Source organism: Ammospiza nelsoni, chromosome 1 (genome assembly GCF_027579445.1).
Source record: "Ammospiza nelsoni isolate bAmmNel1 chromosome 1, bAmmNel1.pri, whole genome shotgun sequence".
NCBI lineage: Eukaryota > Metazoa > Chordata > Aves > Passeriformes > Passerellidae > Ammospiza > Ammospiza nelsoni.
In genome coordinates, this window is record NC_080633.1 from 33,475,409 (window position 1) to 33,494,509 (window position 19,101).

At 38.6% G+C, this 19,101-nt stretch overlaps 1 protein-coding gene across 1 annotated transcript in view; it reads right to left on the reverse strand.

The window, feature by feature from the left end:
- Positions 1-3,816: 3,816 nt before the first annotated feature.
- NPVF (neuropeptide VF precursor) overlaps positions 3,817-19,101 on the reverse strand; it is a 52,074-nt gene continuing 36,789 nt past the window's right edge. Inside the window, exons 3-4 of the mRNA XM_059491163.1 lie at positions 6,054-6,123; positions 3,817-4,242 (exon numbers count right to left, since the gene is read on the reverse strand). Of these exons, the coding sequence (XP_059347146.1) occupies positions 3,817-4,242; positions 6,054-6,123 (496 nt within the window). The remainder of the gene's footprint in view (positions 4,243-6,053; positions 6,124-19,101) is intronic.

A 19,101-nucleotide genomic window follows, 5' to 3' on the forward strand; every position in this document is an offset into this window, starting at 1 on the left:
TTTTTCTTTTTTTTTTTTTTGGTTTTCACTAAAATTTTAATTGGATACAGTTCTGAGTAAGGCCACAGGACTGACCTTTTGTCTAACCACTGCATAGAATACATTGTGCACAGATATGAAGAGATGAAAATTGTATTTTCCTCTATCCATTTTTCATGAGATAAAATACACATAAAGATACTGTAAGCCTCTTTTTTCTTTCCTAGTCGCACAAATTTTTCTCATCCAAACTCTGGGCTACAAAAGATCTGAGTGGCACTAGCTGAGGCCATTCTACATTCTGTCACCAGGAGAGCAGCACAAATGCAAATCAGACATCTATGACTATCAAGGTATCTGTGTCAGATGTACTTTTGTGGCTGGCACTGATGAAAGCATTTCCAGTTCCTGCTAACAGGTGCTCTTAAACTTGGGGAAATTTTTAAAATGTCTTGATTAAAGTTTGAAAATTTCTAGTGGTCTCTCATTACTAAGGGTAGCCCAGTTTTCATATTTAAAAAAATACAAAAGGCACTTGCAAAAGCAATTGAAAGGAATCTAAGACTGACAGATTTCAAACACGATTCCAAAGTCTGGTTCTTTCTGAGGGTAAACCAAAAGTGTCACTTTACACTCCACTAAATCTGTCTAAATGATATATTGAAATCAACCCCATGACGAGCCTTTGGACTTATAAATTAATCAGTATATTGTCAGCTGTCTTCTCTATAAGCTCAAGTCAGAACCTAAAATAAGCCTGGTGTTTTTTTGCATGGAGACTAATAACAGGCATAAATATTACTTGTATGGCAAGGAGGGCTGGGAGCTCCTGAACCCAACAAGAATTCATGCCAGGAAGTCCCAATAGTCTGTCAATTGATTTACTTGTGTCCTTTCCTTGCTTTTTCCCAATTCATGAATAATATCTGTCTGTGGATAATAAATAATCCACTGAGTGATAGCCAGAGCAATGTATGCTGCCTGTGGTGCCCCTTCTCCTCCTGTTGCACTATCCAGTGATTGTTTTCTTGGCTCATGTGCTCTCAAGCCAAACAGAAATTTTGCACAGCATAGCATAATTCCTACTTTATGTACTCTTCAGCTAGCAGTTCCTCTGCTAAGGGAAAATAAATCAATAGCCACCTCCTGTATCCGTGCTATGAAGCTTGCCATAAGAGGACAACTTAATTGTACCTGCTGCTGGGCCAGTGTTTGGGCTTCTGCTTTCCTCCCACAGCAGCTATCATTAATGCCAATGGATGTGTACCCTTTCCCTGTTGCTAGGTGATATGTGCCTTAAAAAGGCAGCTTCTGTTGCTGCTCAGGGATTCTCACAAATCTTGTTTCCTTTTGGTTCGCATGATGTGCAGTGATGTTTGCAGGACCAGAAACACAGCTCAAAGTTCATGGCATTTACTTCTGCTGCCCATTTGATTGTAAATCACTTTAAGATCCTGGTTTTCCTGACTGAGGAATAAATGGCACCTGTTCTGGTGGTCGGCAGTGGCAAGACTTCTGCTTCATAGCCTGGATCTTTGGCTTTCCCCACACACAATTTGTTGACCAGTGTCCTTCAGCATGGACTTGGCTGCTGTACCCGAGTGTTATAGTGCAAAACAGGTCTTTCAACAGCACTTGTTAGGTAAAGTGTTTTCTGAGGCTCAGAGAAAAACCCAAAGATTGGTTTGGGGCACTTACATTCAGAAAGTGTAACCTCACTGATTTTTATCTGTTTAGAATTTCCTCTCTCTTTGTTATTTCAGGTATGAGTGAGTAGGAGAATAGGTAGTCTCAGGACTATAGTCTGATTCCTTTGGATTGAATTAGATTCACCAGGTACAGGTTGAATAGTGTTGTGTTTCCTGTAGCCTCATTAACTTTGTGGAGGAATGGCAACTCAGCCTCTGTCCCCTCTATGAATTGATCTGATCAGTTTGATAGAGTTTTTTTCCAGGTTCTTGTAAAGATATGTGGAATGTAAGGACATCTGGTTACTGGTTTTTCAGCATAAAAGACTAAGACAAGAGACAGGAGAAGTAATAAACTCTCAGAGATCCAAACCTTGAGGAAGAGGAGGCAACAGGACAGTAGCAAAGAGCAGAACTCCCAGACCACTTGATGGGACTCAAACAGAACCACTCAATGCCTTGAGGAGGTTCAGGCAGGCACTGAAGGGACCCTGGGCATGGACACTGTGAACATGGGTGGCTGTGATCTGATAACAAACCTCAAGCCAGGCTGGCTGGACAGTAGAGTGAGTGATCTGCTTGCCAGCAGCTGAGGAGTCAAAGGGACCTGCAGGTCTGAGGGCCAGGAGCCGGAGAGAGACAGATTGTCTGGCTCCAAGCTGTTGAACAGACTGAGCATCAAAGGGCTGCTGCTGAAGGCACCCATTTGTGTGTGTGATTCTAAATGTCAATTTAAAGCTGGACAAGCTGTGAGCTGAAGAAGAAGTGTAGGAGCCAGCTGCCAGAGAGACAAGTTGCCTTTCAGATTTATATCCAAGATGACCCATAAAAAACCAGGAAAAGCATTTTCTCAACACTTGGTATTTTTAGCTGTTCATGACACAATGGCTATCAGCAGTTTTGATTCTGCTTCTCATTGTTATTATCCACATTATAGGATTCTTTTCATTTGAACCATGCACCTTTATTAATTTTATGCTTTTTTAAATTCTGCTTTAAATGCTGTAAATTACACAGCCATTGTTCTGAAATTTGGTTTTACAGCCAATAGGACATAAGTAGCACAGAAATAAATAGAATTTATACTAGACCACCACTGAAGCAAACTACCACAACGATTACTACAATTATCATTGCCTTATGTGTCAAGGGTTTGTACAGAAAAAAAGACATTATGCATACATGAAGGCAGGTTTGCATTTCAATTCACACATTTCCTTTTGATGACCTTTAGTTTTGAAAGCACATTGCAGCTTTTCCAAGTCTTTCAGATTCTGTCTTCATAATTTCATTCCAGTATTAACGTAAGTGTTAGAATTCATATCCCTAAAAATACCAGACAAATAAAACAAAAGCTGTTATAATTAGGTGAGACAGTGAGAAAGGAATTAAAGGAATCAAATTAAATGAGAGAGAACCTTGGCTTCTAATATATCTGTTATCTTTTCTGGCCTGAACTTCTACTTTATTCATGTGTCAGATGGAGGTCAGGGGTAGCCAACTGAATCTTGGTTACAAGACAAATGGGCACTTCCAGTAAGGCAGCAGTTATGATAAGAAGGACTGTTGTTGAAGAGCTGGTTTAAATTATTCTTACTAATAGCAGGAAATAGTTTTTATATGCTGAAAAAATATCTGAGATGTCACAGAAATTTTTCCATGGTAACATGGAATGAAAACTCAAAATCTCAAACATTGTCTCAGTAAGAAAATATGAAAAAAATAGGATTGGATGAGAAAAAATAATTTTCAGAATGCTGCGGTTTGGCTTGGAATTTTGTCTTTTATAACTCTAATTTGCATAAATTTAGAAAATTGAGGAGTAATTTGTAGGTAAGTTTGTAATTTTATAGTGTTGAAATGGGATATTTTAATGATTCTGAGCCTTCTTCACCAAAGCTATGACTGTTCAAAATGAAACCTGATCTAAAAAAGCATCAAATCTAATCCTGTCATGTGAACAGTTTCAGATTTGGCTGTTTGGCACCTTCTCATTAAAAAAGGTTTTATAAAAAGATCATCTCTACTGCTTTTTTATGAGGCTTTTTCATTTGATGAACTGCAATCTTTCTTTTGGCAAATTGAACTCATATTGCAATGCTTAGGAATATTCCTAGAGGAATTCTAGCTGTATTTAATCATTGGTAACCTATGATTTAATATGCATTTTAATATGAGGCTTGAACACTTGTGTAGCATTACCTGGTTCGAATTCCTGAATGTCTCGAGGCAGATTGACAGCCAGTGACTTCCCAAATCTCTGTGGCAAATTTAGAAGTGATTGACTGGAACCTTTAACAAGGGGAGATCTCTCAAGCCTGTGTGATACCCTTGGAGAATGATTAGGTATGTTCTCTCCAAAAGCTCTTCCAAATCTCAGGGGCAAATTTGAAAATGGTTTAATGCTTCTTTCTTCTGGATAATTTCTTCCAAATCTAAGAGGTAAATTAGCAACTGAATTTGGCATCTTGCTTGCTGTAAAAGGGTTCATTTTGATGATATCTTTTGATCCCCAGTCTTCCATTTCTTCAAAATTGAGACTCCTCTGCTTTTCTTCCAAAATATTATCTTTAATCTAAAGAAAAATAATTGAGAAAAGGATATAATCATTTTATAGGGCATTACTCCAGCTACCAATGACACAAAGTATTCAATTTCATACCTCCTTAGAAAGCTGCTGGGCAGTGCTCTTATTTTTTTGAATATGAAATGTTTTTTAGGTCTATTTGCTAAACTCCACTGTAACGTGTGCTCCTTCACTATTTCATATGCTGACATTGTCCTGCTTATCTTTTCAGAGCTCTGGCCACAAGGGCATATTCCCATATCAGTGTCAGCAAATGGTTCAGCTCAAATGGCGTCAGTTGGAAATATTTCTGGGCACAGGTCTCAGACCCTGTGCAGTCAGTTAAGATGGGACAGCAGCTGCTGTCAGGCCCACATTTGCTAGTGCCACCACCTGAAGTTCTCTCGAGTGGAAGATGCTGAACATATTATGTGACTTGACACAGACCCAGACTCACCTGGTCTGGATGAACAGGAGGATGGACCAAGCTACCTGAAGGTACAGCTTATATGTTCCTCAGCCCTGGGCAGATGCTTTGGACACAATATCCAGCCAGGCTATCAGGCAGGGAAGTGAATGGAAAGCTTTTGGGTCAAGTTCACATCATGCCTGTTCTGGCCTTGCAGCATAGAAATTGCCCTGAGCTTTAAATGGCTTTGGTCCTCCACTAGCCCACAAGATACATGGGGAGTTCCTGGGCTCCTAATTTTTTGTGCAATCAGCACAAAATACACTTTCTGTATCTATGCTGTCATACAGTGAAGAACTGAGCCTAGTATATTACGTGTCTCATGACGCTGAGAGCAGCTGTTGCCTGAAAAAGAGCTTTATCTGTATGACCCTTCTTATAGAGCAGTGTTCTTCCCTTGTAATATTGAAAACAACTTACTTTTGTCACAAAAATAAGTTTCCAGGACTTAACTGCAAATATGTAAAAATATGGATTTAAATTTCAGTCAAAGACACAAATGCTCCTAATCATAAATTTCACTTCCTTATCCCTATTTGTCTTCCCTGTGAGCTGCTCCAGTTACTGGCCGAGAACAGGAATGATCCATTCTAGTTCACATTGCATGATTTAAACTTTAAATAAACTATCTCTCTGATAGCACCTGCACAGTGCTTCTGGAAGTATATAAAAGATAGTGAGCTCAAGTCCAGAGGATTTGACTAGCATAATTGAATTTGTATTTTGTTTTGAAGAATGTTTATTATACCAATGATGATAAGTCAAAAAGAGAGGTTAGCTCCCATTTCCTAGGGACCATTTGCAGGGAAAACATGAAAAATAATACAGATGAAGTGTGAAAATTTCATTTGGCACCTATTGAGGCATAATAAATGTGCAACCCTGCAAAGAAATTTTTATAGGCAATTTCCAGAGTAAAATTTTAAGGCCATTAAGTATATTAGATTTAAAATGTTCTCTGTTTATCATTATTCTTTGAGTATTACAAGCATGCCTTTATTAATTTTGGATTAACAATCTATCTGTTATATTATGTGCATAAAACACCTGACAGGAATGTTAATTGAGGATTCACTGTATAAATAAGAAACTTTTCAGAAAAAGTTGCAGCCTAATCACAAAGATGTACTGCAAGAAAATTGGAACGTGAGTTGATTTACACAATCAACTGATGTGTTTGAGCAAAGAAATTTCTTGAAAAATTCTTTTACCCAGCTTTTTTCATACTGCTAGTGCTGTAATGCGGAATGCTGTCGAATGAGTTTAGGACAGCCTCTGCCAAAAAAATCCAGTGTGCTCAGGATCTCACCCAAAGTTCCCCCAAACAATGTCACAGTAATGCAGATCTTACCTCATAATCTTTATCATCATTGTCTTCTCTGCTCTGCAGCCTGGACTTCATTGCTTCATTTAGGCACATGCTGTTTGATGTGAGAAAGACCACTGTAGCTAAAGCAAACGGAATAAACTTCTTGGTTGAAATGACTTTCATTTTTGTCAAGTTAAGCTTACTTAGAGAGCTCAGAATCTGTACAGAAAATAAAACTGCCATCTTTTTATATAATCAGAAAACAAAAAAAAAAAATTTCACCATGACATCAGTCTCTAAAGCTCTAATTCCCAGTATTAATTAGGAAAATAATTTGAATATATTGGAAGAATGTTGGGAATTTCTTTTGTGAAGCATCTTAGACAACATAACTCCTTGTTAGGGACACACTGACTTTACAAATATTTTGTTCTGCTGAAGTATGTCTTAATTAGCTAATTTTGAGAGCCACAAGAGTAGAGATGTACAATAGCAACAATGCTCCATCACTAGTAGACAAAATCACCTTGTTTCTTTCTTTTGTGTCGGTGTCCTCAGAAGAACTATGAAAGGAAGTTTTCCCCATGTAAGCATTCTTCTGCTTAAACAATCCTTTTGGACCACAGAGTGCTTGTTTATACTTATGTGCACCTAGGAACATTTGTCCCATTAAAATCAAGTATTGGGGTTGTTGATCAGATCCTAAGAGATGTTATGCATCAACGTGGTCTGTTGACGTTCATAATGCCTGTGCTCTAAATTTGACATTAATTTGCATTCAGAATGGGTTAGATACATGCTTTTAAAACCCTGCCCATAAGGTAAATTTTTAGAAATTCCAAAGGTTATGTTGTATCTATATTTTTCAGGCCTAATTTCCAGCAGTGGTTTTTAATCTGCCACTTGGCTGAACACAGTGAAAGCACTGGACTGCCCATGTGTGTTCTGTCCCAGAAGGAGATTCAGGATGCAGACTAAACCTACCCTTAAAGCACACATTGAATTGGTTGGTAGATAGGCTGGTGAACCAGGCTAATATTAGAAAAAAAGCATATTGTGTTGTTCTTCCATTTGTTATTCCTAAATTCTTGAACTTATTTAAATTAGTACTTAATATCAGCTCCATATGGAGGAAATTTGATTGCTTGCATTAAGTGCTCACACTGAAAATTGGACTCTAGGCATGTTACTTTGCAATTCAACACCAGAGTTGTAAAATGTCCATTCCATCACAGTACTAACAATGTTGTCCCAAGAGAACATGTTTTATGCTGTGGGCAGCATGGACTGTTTATCTGTTGACAGTATGTTACTGTCTTTGCTGCACAGTAAAGCTGGAGGATTTGCAGCTAACCTCATTTTTTAATTAAAAAATGGCTGTTTTGATGGGTGCATGCCTGCAGTCATTTCTACCTTAGATTCTCTGAAACTGAGATCCTGAAAGCCATAAGCAGCCTTCAGGAGGAAATCCCATTGACAGAGCTGGAAGTGAAAAGGGCACAGTTTCTCTTAGATGAACTTCCCCAGATGGAGAAGGGGTCAAAGATTCTGGTGCTTTTTTATGTAACAGAGGCCATCAAATTGCTAAAGTAGATCAGTATGGTATCAGTAAGATAATTAGGACCTCCTGTGAGAAAAGAGTGTATTTTAATAATTTACTGGCTTTTGTATGTCACTTTACTGTTGCACCATTACTTTTACATTTACATTTTTGTATTCCTTGTTTCTTTGTGGTGTGCAATCCTTCTGGCCATGTCTGATAGCAGAAAATGTTGGGTTCAAAGACCATAGAACCATAGGTGGTTTTGAGTTGGAAGGGACCTTAAAGATCATCTAGTTCCAACCCCCCATGCCATAGGTGGGGGTGCTTTCCCCTAGATCAGGTTGCTCTGAGCCCCATCCAAGCTGGCCATCCACTTCCAGGGATGGGATATCCACAACTTTTCTTGACAACCTGTTCCAGTGTTGTTCCACTGCCCTCACAGTGAAGAATTTCTTCCCCATATCTAATCCAAATCCACTCTAAGTCTAAAGCCATTCCCCCTTGTCCTTTCACTACAGGCCCTTGTAAAAAGTCTCTCTCCAGCTTTCTGTAGGCTCCCTTTTGTACTGAAAGGTGGTTAAGGTCTCCCTGGAGTCTTCCCTTCACCAGGCTGAACAAGCCCAGCTCTCTCAGCCTTCTTCATAGGAAAGGGTCTCCACGCCCTGATCACCTTCACTGCTCCCCTCTGGACCCACTCCAACAGCCCCATGTCCTTATTATGTCAGCAGCCCAGAGCTGGATGCCATAACTCAGGTGGAGTCTCATGAGTGGAGTCGAGGGGCAGAGTCACCTCCCTCACCTTCTGGCCACACTTCTTTTGATGCAGCCCAAGTTATGGTTGGCTTTCTGGGCTGCAAGATCCCTTTTCTGGCTCATGAGATGGCAGTTCTGTGTCATCTCAAGGGGCCGTGGTTCCCCTTTCATTCTCTGAGACTGTTCTGCAAGGTGCTTTAGAGTGGGGTGTGGTAGATAGGGAGGGAAAAGATGCCAGTAGTGATTCATGAAGAGGGCTTGTATGAGCACACATGAACCATGCATGCAGGATGTAAGAATTCATGATGATGCATTTGTCCTCAGAGTGCCTTGGTATGAGTCCTTTTCTCAGAGCAGGTGACTTGTCTTTTTAAATAATTCTGTTTTAAAATAATATTTATGACAGGGAAATGGAATTCTGGGGATACCAAAATTTTGGTATTTTCAGATCTGAAGAAAATTCTTCCAAAAACAGAAGGAATAAAACATCAATGGAGAAGACCTCTAGAAGGAGCCCATGTCTTCCTAGTGCTTGGGCAGGTCAGGGGCAGCAATTTTCTCTTTTCATCAAGGGCTGAATGTGGATTCCTGACTCTCTGGAGCCTCATGTCAGGGGGCTTCAATCTGTGGCAGTAGACAGATTTTCCAAGTTCCTTTATGGTAACAATACAGACGTACAATAACAGTAAAGAATGCAATTCATACTCTAATATCTATCTAATGTTGTCATTTACCACTGGGCCTTCCTTTTATCTAGCTGCTGCTTTATGAACCTCTCTTGATCAATGATCTTGCAATTAACTCTGTGAAAATATTTGCCTTCTAAATTAAATAGTATTTGCAAGATCCAAAAGTTCTCTCTTACATTGTTTGGCATGAATACAAATTGTGCTTTCCCTGGACAGAAAAAGAAAATGTATTGCTATTGTCCATGCCAAATCAGGTTTTCTTGACATTCAGGTTGTCTCCTATGTATGTTGATTTTCTAATCAACATAAAGTGAGGTTTTCAGGTGTTTTGTGGGCCAGGCAGTCAGGGATTTGTGTGTCTTTGTACTTTCTAATGAATTAATTTGCCTTTGATGGCTCTACAGCAGGAACTCCTTGGAAATTTCAAGTCTAGAAATTACAATTATTGTTCATTACCTTCGTGAGGAAGGACTTGTCAGACCCTACTGCTCAAGTACCAGAATGGATAACGTGAGTGCTCTTCATCAATGTGATCATGACTTCAGCAGCAGCATTAGCTGGCCCAGCTGACTTCCAGCTGAGGCAGCTGAGGCATCCTGTCATGATCAATTAAAATTATTTATTGGCAGGGGGAAGACACATTTGTTGGTGACACATTGTGTTGTAGAAGTGGGATGTTTATTCTTTAATTGCTTCTGCTTGATCCACAAAGGGATCAAGGCACATGGAGGGGAAACAGCTCTGGGTGTTGTTGAAAATAATTTTTGAGTTCTTAGCCTCTGGTCCTACGCTTGTTTTTTCTTGCCATCTTCCATCACTCATCAGCCAAGCTATTCAGAGGACTTTAACATAACTGAACTTCTGTTTTTAAAATTCCCCAGTTCAGTAAGAATGAGCTGTGCCATCTACATGGGAAACAAGCCTCACAGGCAGTGACAATTTAAGAGTGTTCCCATTGGTGCATACTAGAGACTAGGGAAAGGTAGTGTTTGCTTCTGGTTTTCCCTTCATTTAATGTAGGTAGGCACATTTTAGCACATGAGTAGGAGCATTTTGGCTTAGTGGTATAAGAGTAAGTTGGATTTGATCTGTGACAAGTTGATGGACATACTTTAAAAATTTGACATTAATATATAATAAGTAGTAATGGCAAAAGTAGCTCAATTTCATAAGCAGCTCTATGCACAGTTATTTGATTCCAGTGAAAGAACAAGTTTTAATATTGCTCTTTTTTCATATGAGAATATACTTATAAATTCTTATCCATTATTAACAACATATTGTGTGAAAATTGCATGCTATATGACTCATGACACCAATAAGCATCTGTGCATTTCCATAATGATAAATCATTCATAATATATTCATTTTGCCATTATATATTATATGAGCTATCCTATGGCTCATTTTGAAGTAAGAAGATTTAAAAATTTGCAACTCTTATTATTGGCAAGCAATTCTGTTCATTTTTCACCCATTCCTGGGGCATGCAGGAGGTTGTGTTTGCTTCGCTGTGTTGTGCTCCAGTTCTGGCCCACAGTGCAAGGAGTATTTGCCTGGAACATGTTTGGCCCCAAGCAGATGGATATACCTCCACTTCACTCAGTACCATTACTCTGTATGCAGATGTAGGCCTGGTGTCCCTCTCATACTGATAATAAATATTTCAGTGATCAGGGGAAGCAGTGAAGCTTGCTTTCCCATAACTTATTGATTGAATAATCAATGACAGTGGGTAATCTCTGAGGTCCTGGAAGGGTTAACCTTACTGTAGGATGTCCCTGTGAGCAGTGTCTCTATCCTCTCCTGCTGTGCCTGTTATTTCAGAGAGATTTTTCCCTGCCAAATTTGACTGAGCTTGACTGCTAGATTTGAAAGTTATCAAGGGTGACTGACAGACACACACTTATGCACAGAGAAACAGACTTGCCACATTTCGTTAGAAAACCAAAACCAAATCAGGAATGGCTCTGCTGAAATACCACAGGTATAAAACCTCAACATCTGTAAATTTACTGTGGACACAGTGATAATTTTGATCTTTATTAATGAGGCATTAGCTCAGCTTCTGGGGTTTTGCAGAATAGGAGAACCTACTCTACTGTGAAAGAGTAGGAGAACTTACTCCACTGTGAAAGCTCCATTCTTTGTGTACTGTAGCTTGGTGTGGAAAAATAACATTTATGAAACAGCCCCCTCTGATTTGCAGAATCAGACCTTTAGTTTTAAACCACATTTTCCCCTATATGTATCTCTGAGCTTTCCTGTTAGCTGGGTGGTAGTAAACTAAGGACAAATGTATACAAATATAAAGGTACAAGTAATCTCATTTTTAGGTTAACGCCTATGAATTAATCACCACTGTTAGAAGATATTTCCCCCCCCTTGATTCCCTGAATACAGACTATAGATGTGTAGTTTTACATTTAATTTTTTTTCCTTGAGCTTTTGGAGCAGCAGGACAGCATGAGAGACAATGAGAGGCTTGAGCTGTTATGGTAACAAGCTGAAAATGACTTTGTCTTCTTGGTAAATAGGTGTGAACAATAATTCCAGATTAGACAGGTTCTTCAATTATACATTTGTGTTAGTAATAAAATAAACATGTTTTCAATAACATTTGAGATATAAATATCTTCTTTTTTACTAACTACTCTGCAGTGTAATACCATACTTACCAATCTACTATAGCTTGTAGCACTCTTGCCCATTCTTGTCTATTAAAAATTTAACCCTTTTACCATACATTATTAAAAGTGCTTTGGTTGGCTGCAAATCAAGAAAGACTTCATAAAGTCTTACAAGAACAAGAAATCTGATTAAATATAGAGTCCACAGGCAGCAATGGAAAGTGCATGAGAAAAAATGCAACATTAAATTATGCCTTAAAAACTCCTTCAGGACTTTAAAAATCATTAGTAGATTTTATTCAAGTTAACAATTAACCAAGGGACTCCTAATAGATTCATTATTCCATGTTTTCCCTTCATTTTTTCAGTTTGGAACTTGTGCTAGTTATAGATACAAATACCTTCATTCCTTGTTCTCCCCTTTTTCAGAATGTTTTTTTTTTCCTCAGAAATATTATGCTCTTTGAATAGTTCCCCTATGTCTTGTATATAAACATAGGACTTTGAAGATTAAATCATATATTAGCTGAATTGGGGGTTGCAGGGACTGATTTTCACTCTAGGGAAAAACATAATTTAGGAGAGGAAAAATATTAAGAGAGAACACCTGTGTTTTGTGGAGTAAGAAAAAGACTACAAGCACTTTACTGACAAAGCTGGAGAAGCAGGTCCAGCTTATTTGAGCAAGGCTCTGCCCGGGCCACCTCCCAGGAAGAGGATCAGGAGCTTCTCAGCTGCTTCACATAGGGCTGGGGAAGGGAGGTACCAACTTGATGGAAAAGAGGCAGGATTAACAGTGCAGACAGTGGCCCAATTATTGCCAGTTTTGTGCAGCTTTCTTTGACACTTGTACTGGATATTGCTGGACAGTTTGGCTGCTTTAGTTCTGAAGTTCTTACAGTCTTGTGGGGGAAAAAAGGTCACTTTTCTCCCCTACTTTCTCTCTTAATTTTTTTTCCAATGGAATTTTGCTTCCCTCTTCACCTGAAATACTGAGAACAGTTCTTGTGAAGATCTGATCCTTATGGTGTGACTATGGGATCAGAAAGTTTCTAATGGGAAGACTGGGAATGCTAAGGTACAAGCCAGTACTGGAGGTTCTACCACTCATCTGTGATGTCTCAGGGCAGTTGAATGAGGATAGCCCTTGAAGAAATAAATAAGGGGAAAACAGCACTGATAGGACAAATCTAGAACCTGAATTCAGGATGGGACATGACATTTTCAAATAAAAGGATCTAGAGGAAAACACCAGGATTACTCAGGTTTAGTTGCTGTGCTAGTTTGAGGCCCATGTGTACTGAAACAGCTGTGTTCAACCTCACTCTGTCTTGAAGGAGAATGCTTTAAAACTGTTACACAGGGGTCCTAATTTATTATATAATCTGATGAGTGGGAAGGGACCCATCAAGATCACTGAGTCCAGCTCCTGGCCCTGTGGAGGACACACTAAGACTCACACCATGGGCCTGAGAGCATTGTCTAAACCTCTATGAATAAAAAACATTTATTGGTCCTTCTAGGAGTTATCAGCAGTGTCCAGCATTTCTGGTATGGGCTGACAATGGCCTGGAATTGTCATTCTTGAATTCTTGACATATCAGCTTGGGCATCAGGAACTTTTAGTAGAATACTGTTCCTCAAAATCCTTATCAAATGGCAAGTCAGTTCATTTGCTACTCAGTTCCCTGAATCTTGCGGTGATTTTCTAAAAAGACAAAACCAAGGAGTTTTAGTCCTGAAAACAAAGGAGTTCTGGTCGTGATTGCTGCATTGTAAGGTAAGTGCTAGGAATGATGAGAGCTGTGTGTGGTGCCAGGGCAGCAAAAGAATCAGAGGCAGAAAGCACAGGAGGAGAAGAGCAAATCTGGACAGTCTGTGCAGGATGTTGACCGAAAGCTCCGTTCCTGGCTCCTGAGTATAAGCACTAAGTAAATTTTGAGTTATAGGTCTATAATTCCATTGCTGCATTGTGGTGACTGTATAAGGCCACCTGAGGTCTGCTCTTATAGTTTATGATTTCACCACAATCCCCTGGTGGAATTACAGCCCTGTAATTTTTTACAGTAGTGAGCTACTTATTTTCCTGTTTATGACAGTACCTCACTGGAGAAGTTGGTAATGGTCACCTAGTCCTAGCATATAGTCCCTTACACTCTTGCATTTGTTTTTGAAGCAAAAATGAAAATTGTTCTTTAGGAGCAGGCTGACAGGCTGGGCACAGAGGAATGAAGCTTGTTTTCTAGCTCTTTATCTCTTTAAAGACTATTTAATTTAACAACTATTTGTCTGGATGCAGAAGAACATAATGACTACGAATTTCCCATCTCTGTGTGACAAACAGCTGTAAGACTCCTACTTCTACATATTTTCCTTTCTCTTTCTTGCCCTCCTGCTGTATATTAATTTCTCAATCAAAGCTCATCCCACCAGCCCCTTGCACAGGATGTGACCATAATGGAGGGCTGAGGGGAGGTCAGTGTGGATTACCACAGGTGGATGCCAGGACTGAGGAAGAAACAGTTCTTGGGCTTGATCCCACCCTAGCACCATGCCATGGATTTTGGTCCAGAGCAGATGGACATAGCTGCTAATTTGATTAGTGGTGAGTGTGGAAGGGAGGCAGCCACAGCAAAAGGGGATGGGCACAGTAGGCAGGTAATTGAAGGGTCATATGCTTGTCTGCTGTAGCATCACAGCCATATTCTGCTCCACAGGTAATGGTGCCAATTACTCAGTGCACATAAATGAATAGAAGCATTTAACAATCAGCACAGTTGGCCAATCAAGCTATTGTACCCTGAGTACTCAGAGAGAGGGCATCACAAATGTGGCAACAATTCTGGGGAGCTGCTTAGGAGAGTTAAGTGTTTGAGTAGAGAGGTAGGGGATACCCAGAAGCTTCTGATTTTGATGGGAGTACTGACCTTGGCATTTAGAAAAACTCGGTGTCTCTATTAACATCTTTCAGTACAATTTTCAGAGATTCTCTGGCATGTCAAAAAGTATGTGTGGCCAAAAGGAACCAAACCTGTCTCCACATGCAGACTAAGGGGTGTATAATAGACATGCCTGAAGGATTGCAATTTCAGATGAGTATGAATTCTTGAAAAGGTGTTTCATTACAAATACTGAATTACCACTAATTCTAATCTAGAAAATTAGCATTGTAATGTCATAGGACCAGTTACATGTGGAGACTTCTTTGCTTCTTTTTGTTGTAAACAACAAAGTGCTGGATGTGACACATGATAATCATTCTTTTTCTTGAGTCTGGGATGTGAAGAAGTATACCAAAAAAACTATTTTGAAATCTACTTTGCCGAGACTTCTAAACTGGACATTTGCTTTGAGAAAAAGCTCACACATCCACCTCCTTGACACTGAATCTACTGATTTAGAACATAAACTGGTATTTTCAGGGCATATTTTTAATTAAAATATAGATGAAAACCTAAGATACCTAGACATTTAGAATTGGTTTGTAGCTGATGCCCTCCAAGCACTGGTCAATGCAATACATGCTGCAGTTTCAGGTGAGGCATTTTTAGTAAGTTTTTAATACAGTCTATCATAGCTTAGTCCATGGCAGTTCCTAAAACAGCTCAGAATTTTCTATATTTTGCTTATTTGTAGATGTTTATTATGGATGTAATATCTAAATTAGGCTCTTACACAATTTGACCACCTTCTTCCTCTATTTGCTGTGTGCAAATAGAGGGAAAGAGAAAAGCCATGCCGAAGGATTTATTCAGTAGTGCTTCCATTTAACCACATGGGGGCATGAGATATTTATTTAAGAGAGCATTCTAGGCATATGACCGGGAAATATGAGGAAAGGAAGCCTGCCTGGTAAACAAAATTGTCACTTGCTTTTTCAGATCTTTGCTTGCCATCAAAATACTTAGTAAACTGTTATTGCAAATGACATTAACCTAAAATATAGTAGGAAACAAAAATATAGCATGGACAGGAAAGAATATCAAAACAGATTTTAAATATCCCCATTAGTCAAGCTGGCCTCTAAATATATTTTTATGATTCTATTCTGGGGCCTCTGTGAGCAAAATCTGAAATCTTCCATGTAACACTGCATATCTGACTTAAATAGCCTCAATATTTATATTAAATGAGAAGGAAGCTGCTCTGAAATATAGCCACCTACATCTGGAGTAAATCCATTTCATTAATTGCCTAGATGACATTAATTTTTGTCATTCACTTGCAAGATGAGTACTGTGCTGTATACATTGCAGCCCAGATCCAGCAAAGCCCATGAAATCACAGCTAATGATGTTAAGTGCTTGGATAGTTCTCCTTGAGCACATGCCTTAAGCTGAGTATGTATTGAAGTGCATTCCAACACAGCAAAAGTAGCACAATCAAACCTTTAATTAGTTTTAAAATGGAATTCAAAATGCAATGCAATTCTTTGCACTTCGCATTGGAAAAAAAAATGCATGCTTTGAGACTCTCTTGGGACAGACATGACTAAACCTATTTATCCACTTTGGTTTCTGAAGGCAATGAACGCTTGTTGTTTTCTGCTGCTTTTCTCCCCTAAATTTATAAATTTATTTTGCTCAGTCAACTGGTTTGTTTACAACAGAATATTTATATGTCTAATTCCAAGACTGTGTTTTAATGGATTTTTTTATTTATAAGATAATGCACACATTTTATTGGTATTTAAAAGGCTGGAATATTTTTGCTTCTGCTCTTGTAGTTTTAAATCAAAGCAAAAATGAGCAGCAGTAACACTGTATAAGCAAGTGCTCACAGTACCTGAAAGCTTGTTTCTTTTCAAAATAAGTAGAAAATCAGTATTTTGTTCTGCACATTTTTGATGCAGATATTTAATTCTCACACAGGTCAAAGAAGCCATAAATCTAGGTCTTGTATTTTTGAGCCATTTTGTGCTTTCCATTCTGCAGTATTCAGCATGTGCCTTTGACATATTGATGTCTGTCTAAACAAGATTGCTGCACACAGGTGAATTCCAAGTCTGAGAGGGAATGTTGTCCTCCTGTTCTTCTCAGAGAGAAGAAACTGAGGAAAGGACCCCAAATTAAATTCATACTTCACCAAAACTTGGAGTACTTATTTTCCTTAGCTTTGTGTAAACCCATCTTTGTGGTAAATGTATTTCTACAGAAAGTCTAAATATTGTCCAGTCAGAAGACAGAGGCAAAACTATTTCTGATGATAGTGTAGGTTGTACAGCACAGCAGAATTTATTCTAGCAGACTACAGCTGTTGGGTACCTTTTCCTAAGCTCTAAAACCTTCTTATGTTGATGCCTGGGCTTGGATCCATTCAGTTTGCTCCAGCAGTTTAATCTTGACATCTTGCATTTTTAAGTGCTCTATAGAAACTTGCCTAAAAATCCTTCCCAGAAAATGCTGAAATAACCTGAGCCTGCTTGTCCACTTGTTTATCAAAGGAGCTCTCATGTCTCTTGGCTGTGTTCTCAGAGTTAAAACACAAGCACATGAGAGGAATTGTGACAAGCAGAGGATGAGTCCACATTGCACCCCTATCCTGGCAAAATGTGACACTGACTGACACTAACGGTGCCCTTTCTGTCCCCAAAACAGTCCACAGTAGGTTTGACTGCATTGTTTTTATGTTCCCTAAAATGTCTGCTCCCTGCTAGCAATGCAGCACTAGTGTATTAATCTCTAAAGCTATCAGCTCATCTCTGCTCTCTCTAAAATGAATGAGGCAATGAACATGGTGTCAGATGCTGTTTTCCAGTAAGCTTTTCTGCTCCACTAATGCATCAAATATATTTGAATTTACTATTCACATAACTTTTTATGGAACACTATTAAGCCAATTTGGTTGATAACCACTGTAACCTTTTTAGTAAGTTACAGCACAGTGAGGTCACTATTCCTGGATGTGGTTTGCTGTATCATGCACTATGTGCTCATGCCATGATATCCTTGTATGAAGCAGGAGAGCACAGTTAGTTGGTTTTGTTTTTGATTTTTTTTTTAATATTGCTTGGGTTTTTTTATTTTTTAATCGAGAACTGATTAGAGAGAATGATTTAATTCTGCTTTTCCTCAAAAGCAACATAGTCTTGGGAAAGGATCAAACAGTTCCTCTAAGCTGGTTACCACCTTCCTGACTTCAAGTTGTTTTTAAATGAAACATCTGACACATTTTCCAGCTGGGATGTTATTTTGTTCTTCTTGACAAAGCAATTCAAAATTCACTGAAAAACAAGCTGAATGGAAGAGGGATTTTTTTTTCCATAGACATCTGTAGCTTTCTTTCAAAGCTGATGTGATCTTTCATCTGGACAAGAAAGGCTTTGATCCAAACTCTAAGATCCCCGTATCTCCCAGTTAATTGGTGTTAGTGAGGTAGGTTTGACAGTCTTTAACACAGTCTGTGGAATTCTTTACTCTGTTAAGACCTGTGTATTGTGGCTCAGTCAGCTCAAAGACATCGGCTTTCTCTTGTTTGACTTCTGTCCCACTGGGCATGGTTACAGGTTTTATGTGCTTTCATTATTTTCTCTTGTAAAAACCACTGAATGCCAACAAAGCAAAACACTTGTGAAACTGAACAAAAACAATGTCTTACAGACATTCCTGTAACCTTTGGTTTTCACACAAACTCACAGATAAGACAAGAGGAGAGGGGGATCACATTAAAAATTGAGATCTTAATTTTTAATAACTTGCTTTTTGGGGTGATCATGTCTGTAATATATTTGTATTTAATCATCCTGTAATATATTTATTGATTGAAACAATAGAAGCAAGCATCATAGCTCCTATCATGTGTACATGGGTTAAGCACTGTGCATAATAAAGTATTATTCTCCAAAGAAAGATTCTAATTTTAAAATCCACATTTTAGTCTGATTAATTTAAACAAAATATGTGTGCTTCCTTCATGGTAGGACACAGCAAAATAAAGAAAATCTTATCTTCTCCATTGTGCAGCATTTGGCATTGAGGGTAATAACTTGGCAAAGAGCTCTTACTGTAGGGGGCTTTTTCACAATTTTTTCACAAAAAAATTGACACAGCCTCACAGCCACACTGTTATTGGAATTAGAGAGGAGACAGGAAAGAAATGCATAAAATTAATTTCTTTTTCTGGTTCAGGGGCACTACAAAAACCCCTGTCAATTCTCCCTCAGGGTGCACTGCAACGCCATTATACTATACTGAGACTTCAAGAAATATTACAACCAAAAATAAAAGGAACAGTAATAATTACAATAACAGGGCATTAATATTATACCTAAAGAGCACTTAAAATTTCCTGGGTAGACAGTCCAGCTTTCTACAGATGAAAAACTTGATGCTTTGTGATCCATCCTTTTTCCAATGGAAATTTTCCTCTCAGACAGTCTAACAATTACAATTATCCAGTTAAACTTCATATTTGAAAAAATATGTACCCAAAAATGTGTCAATTTTTTCCTTACCACAACTATTAATCTCATAAAT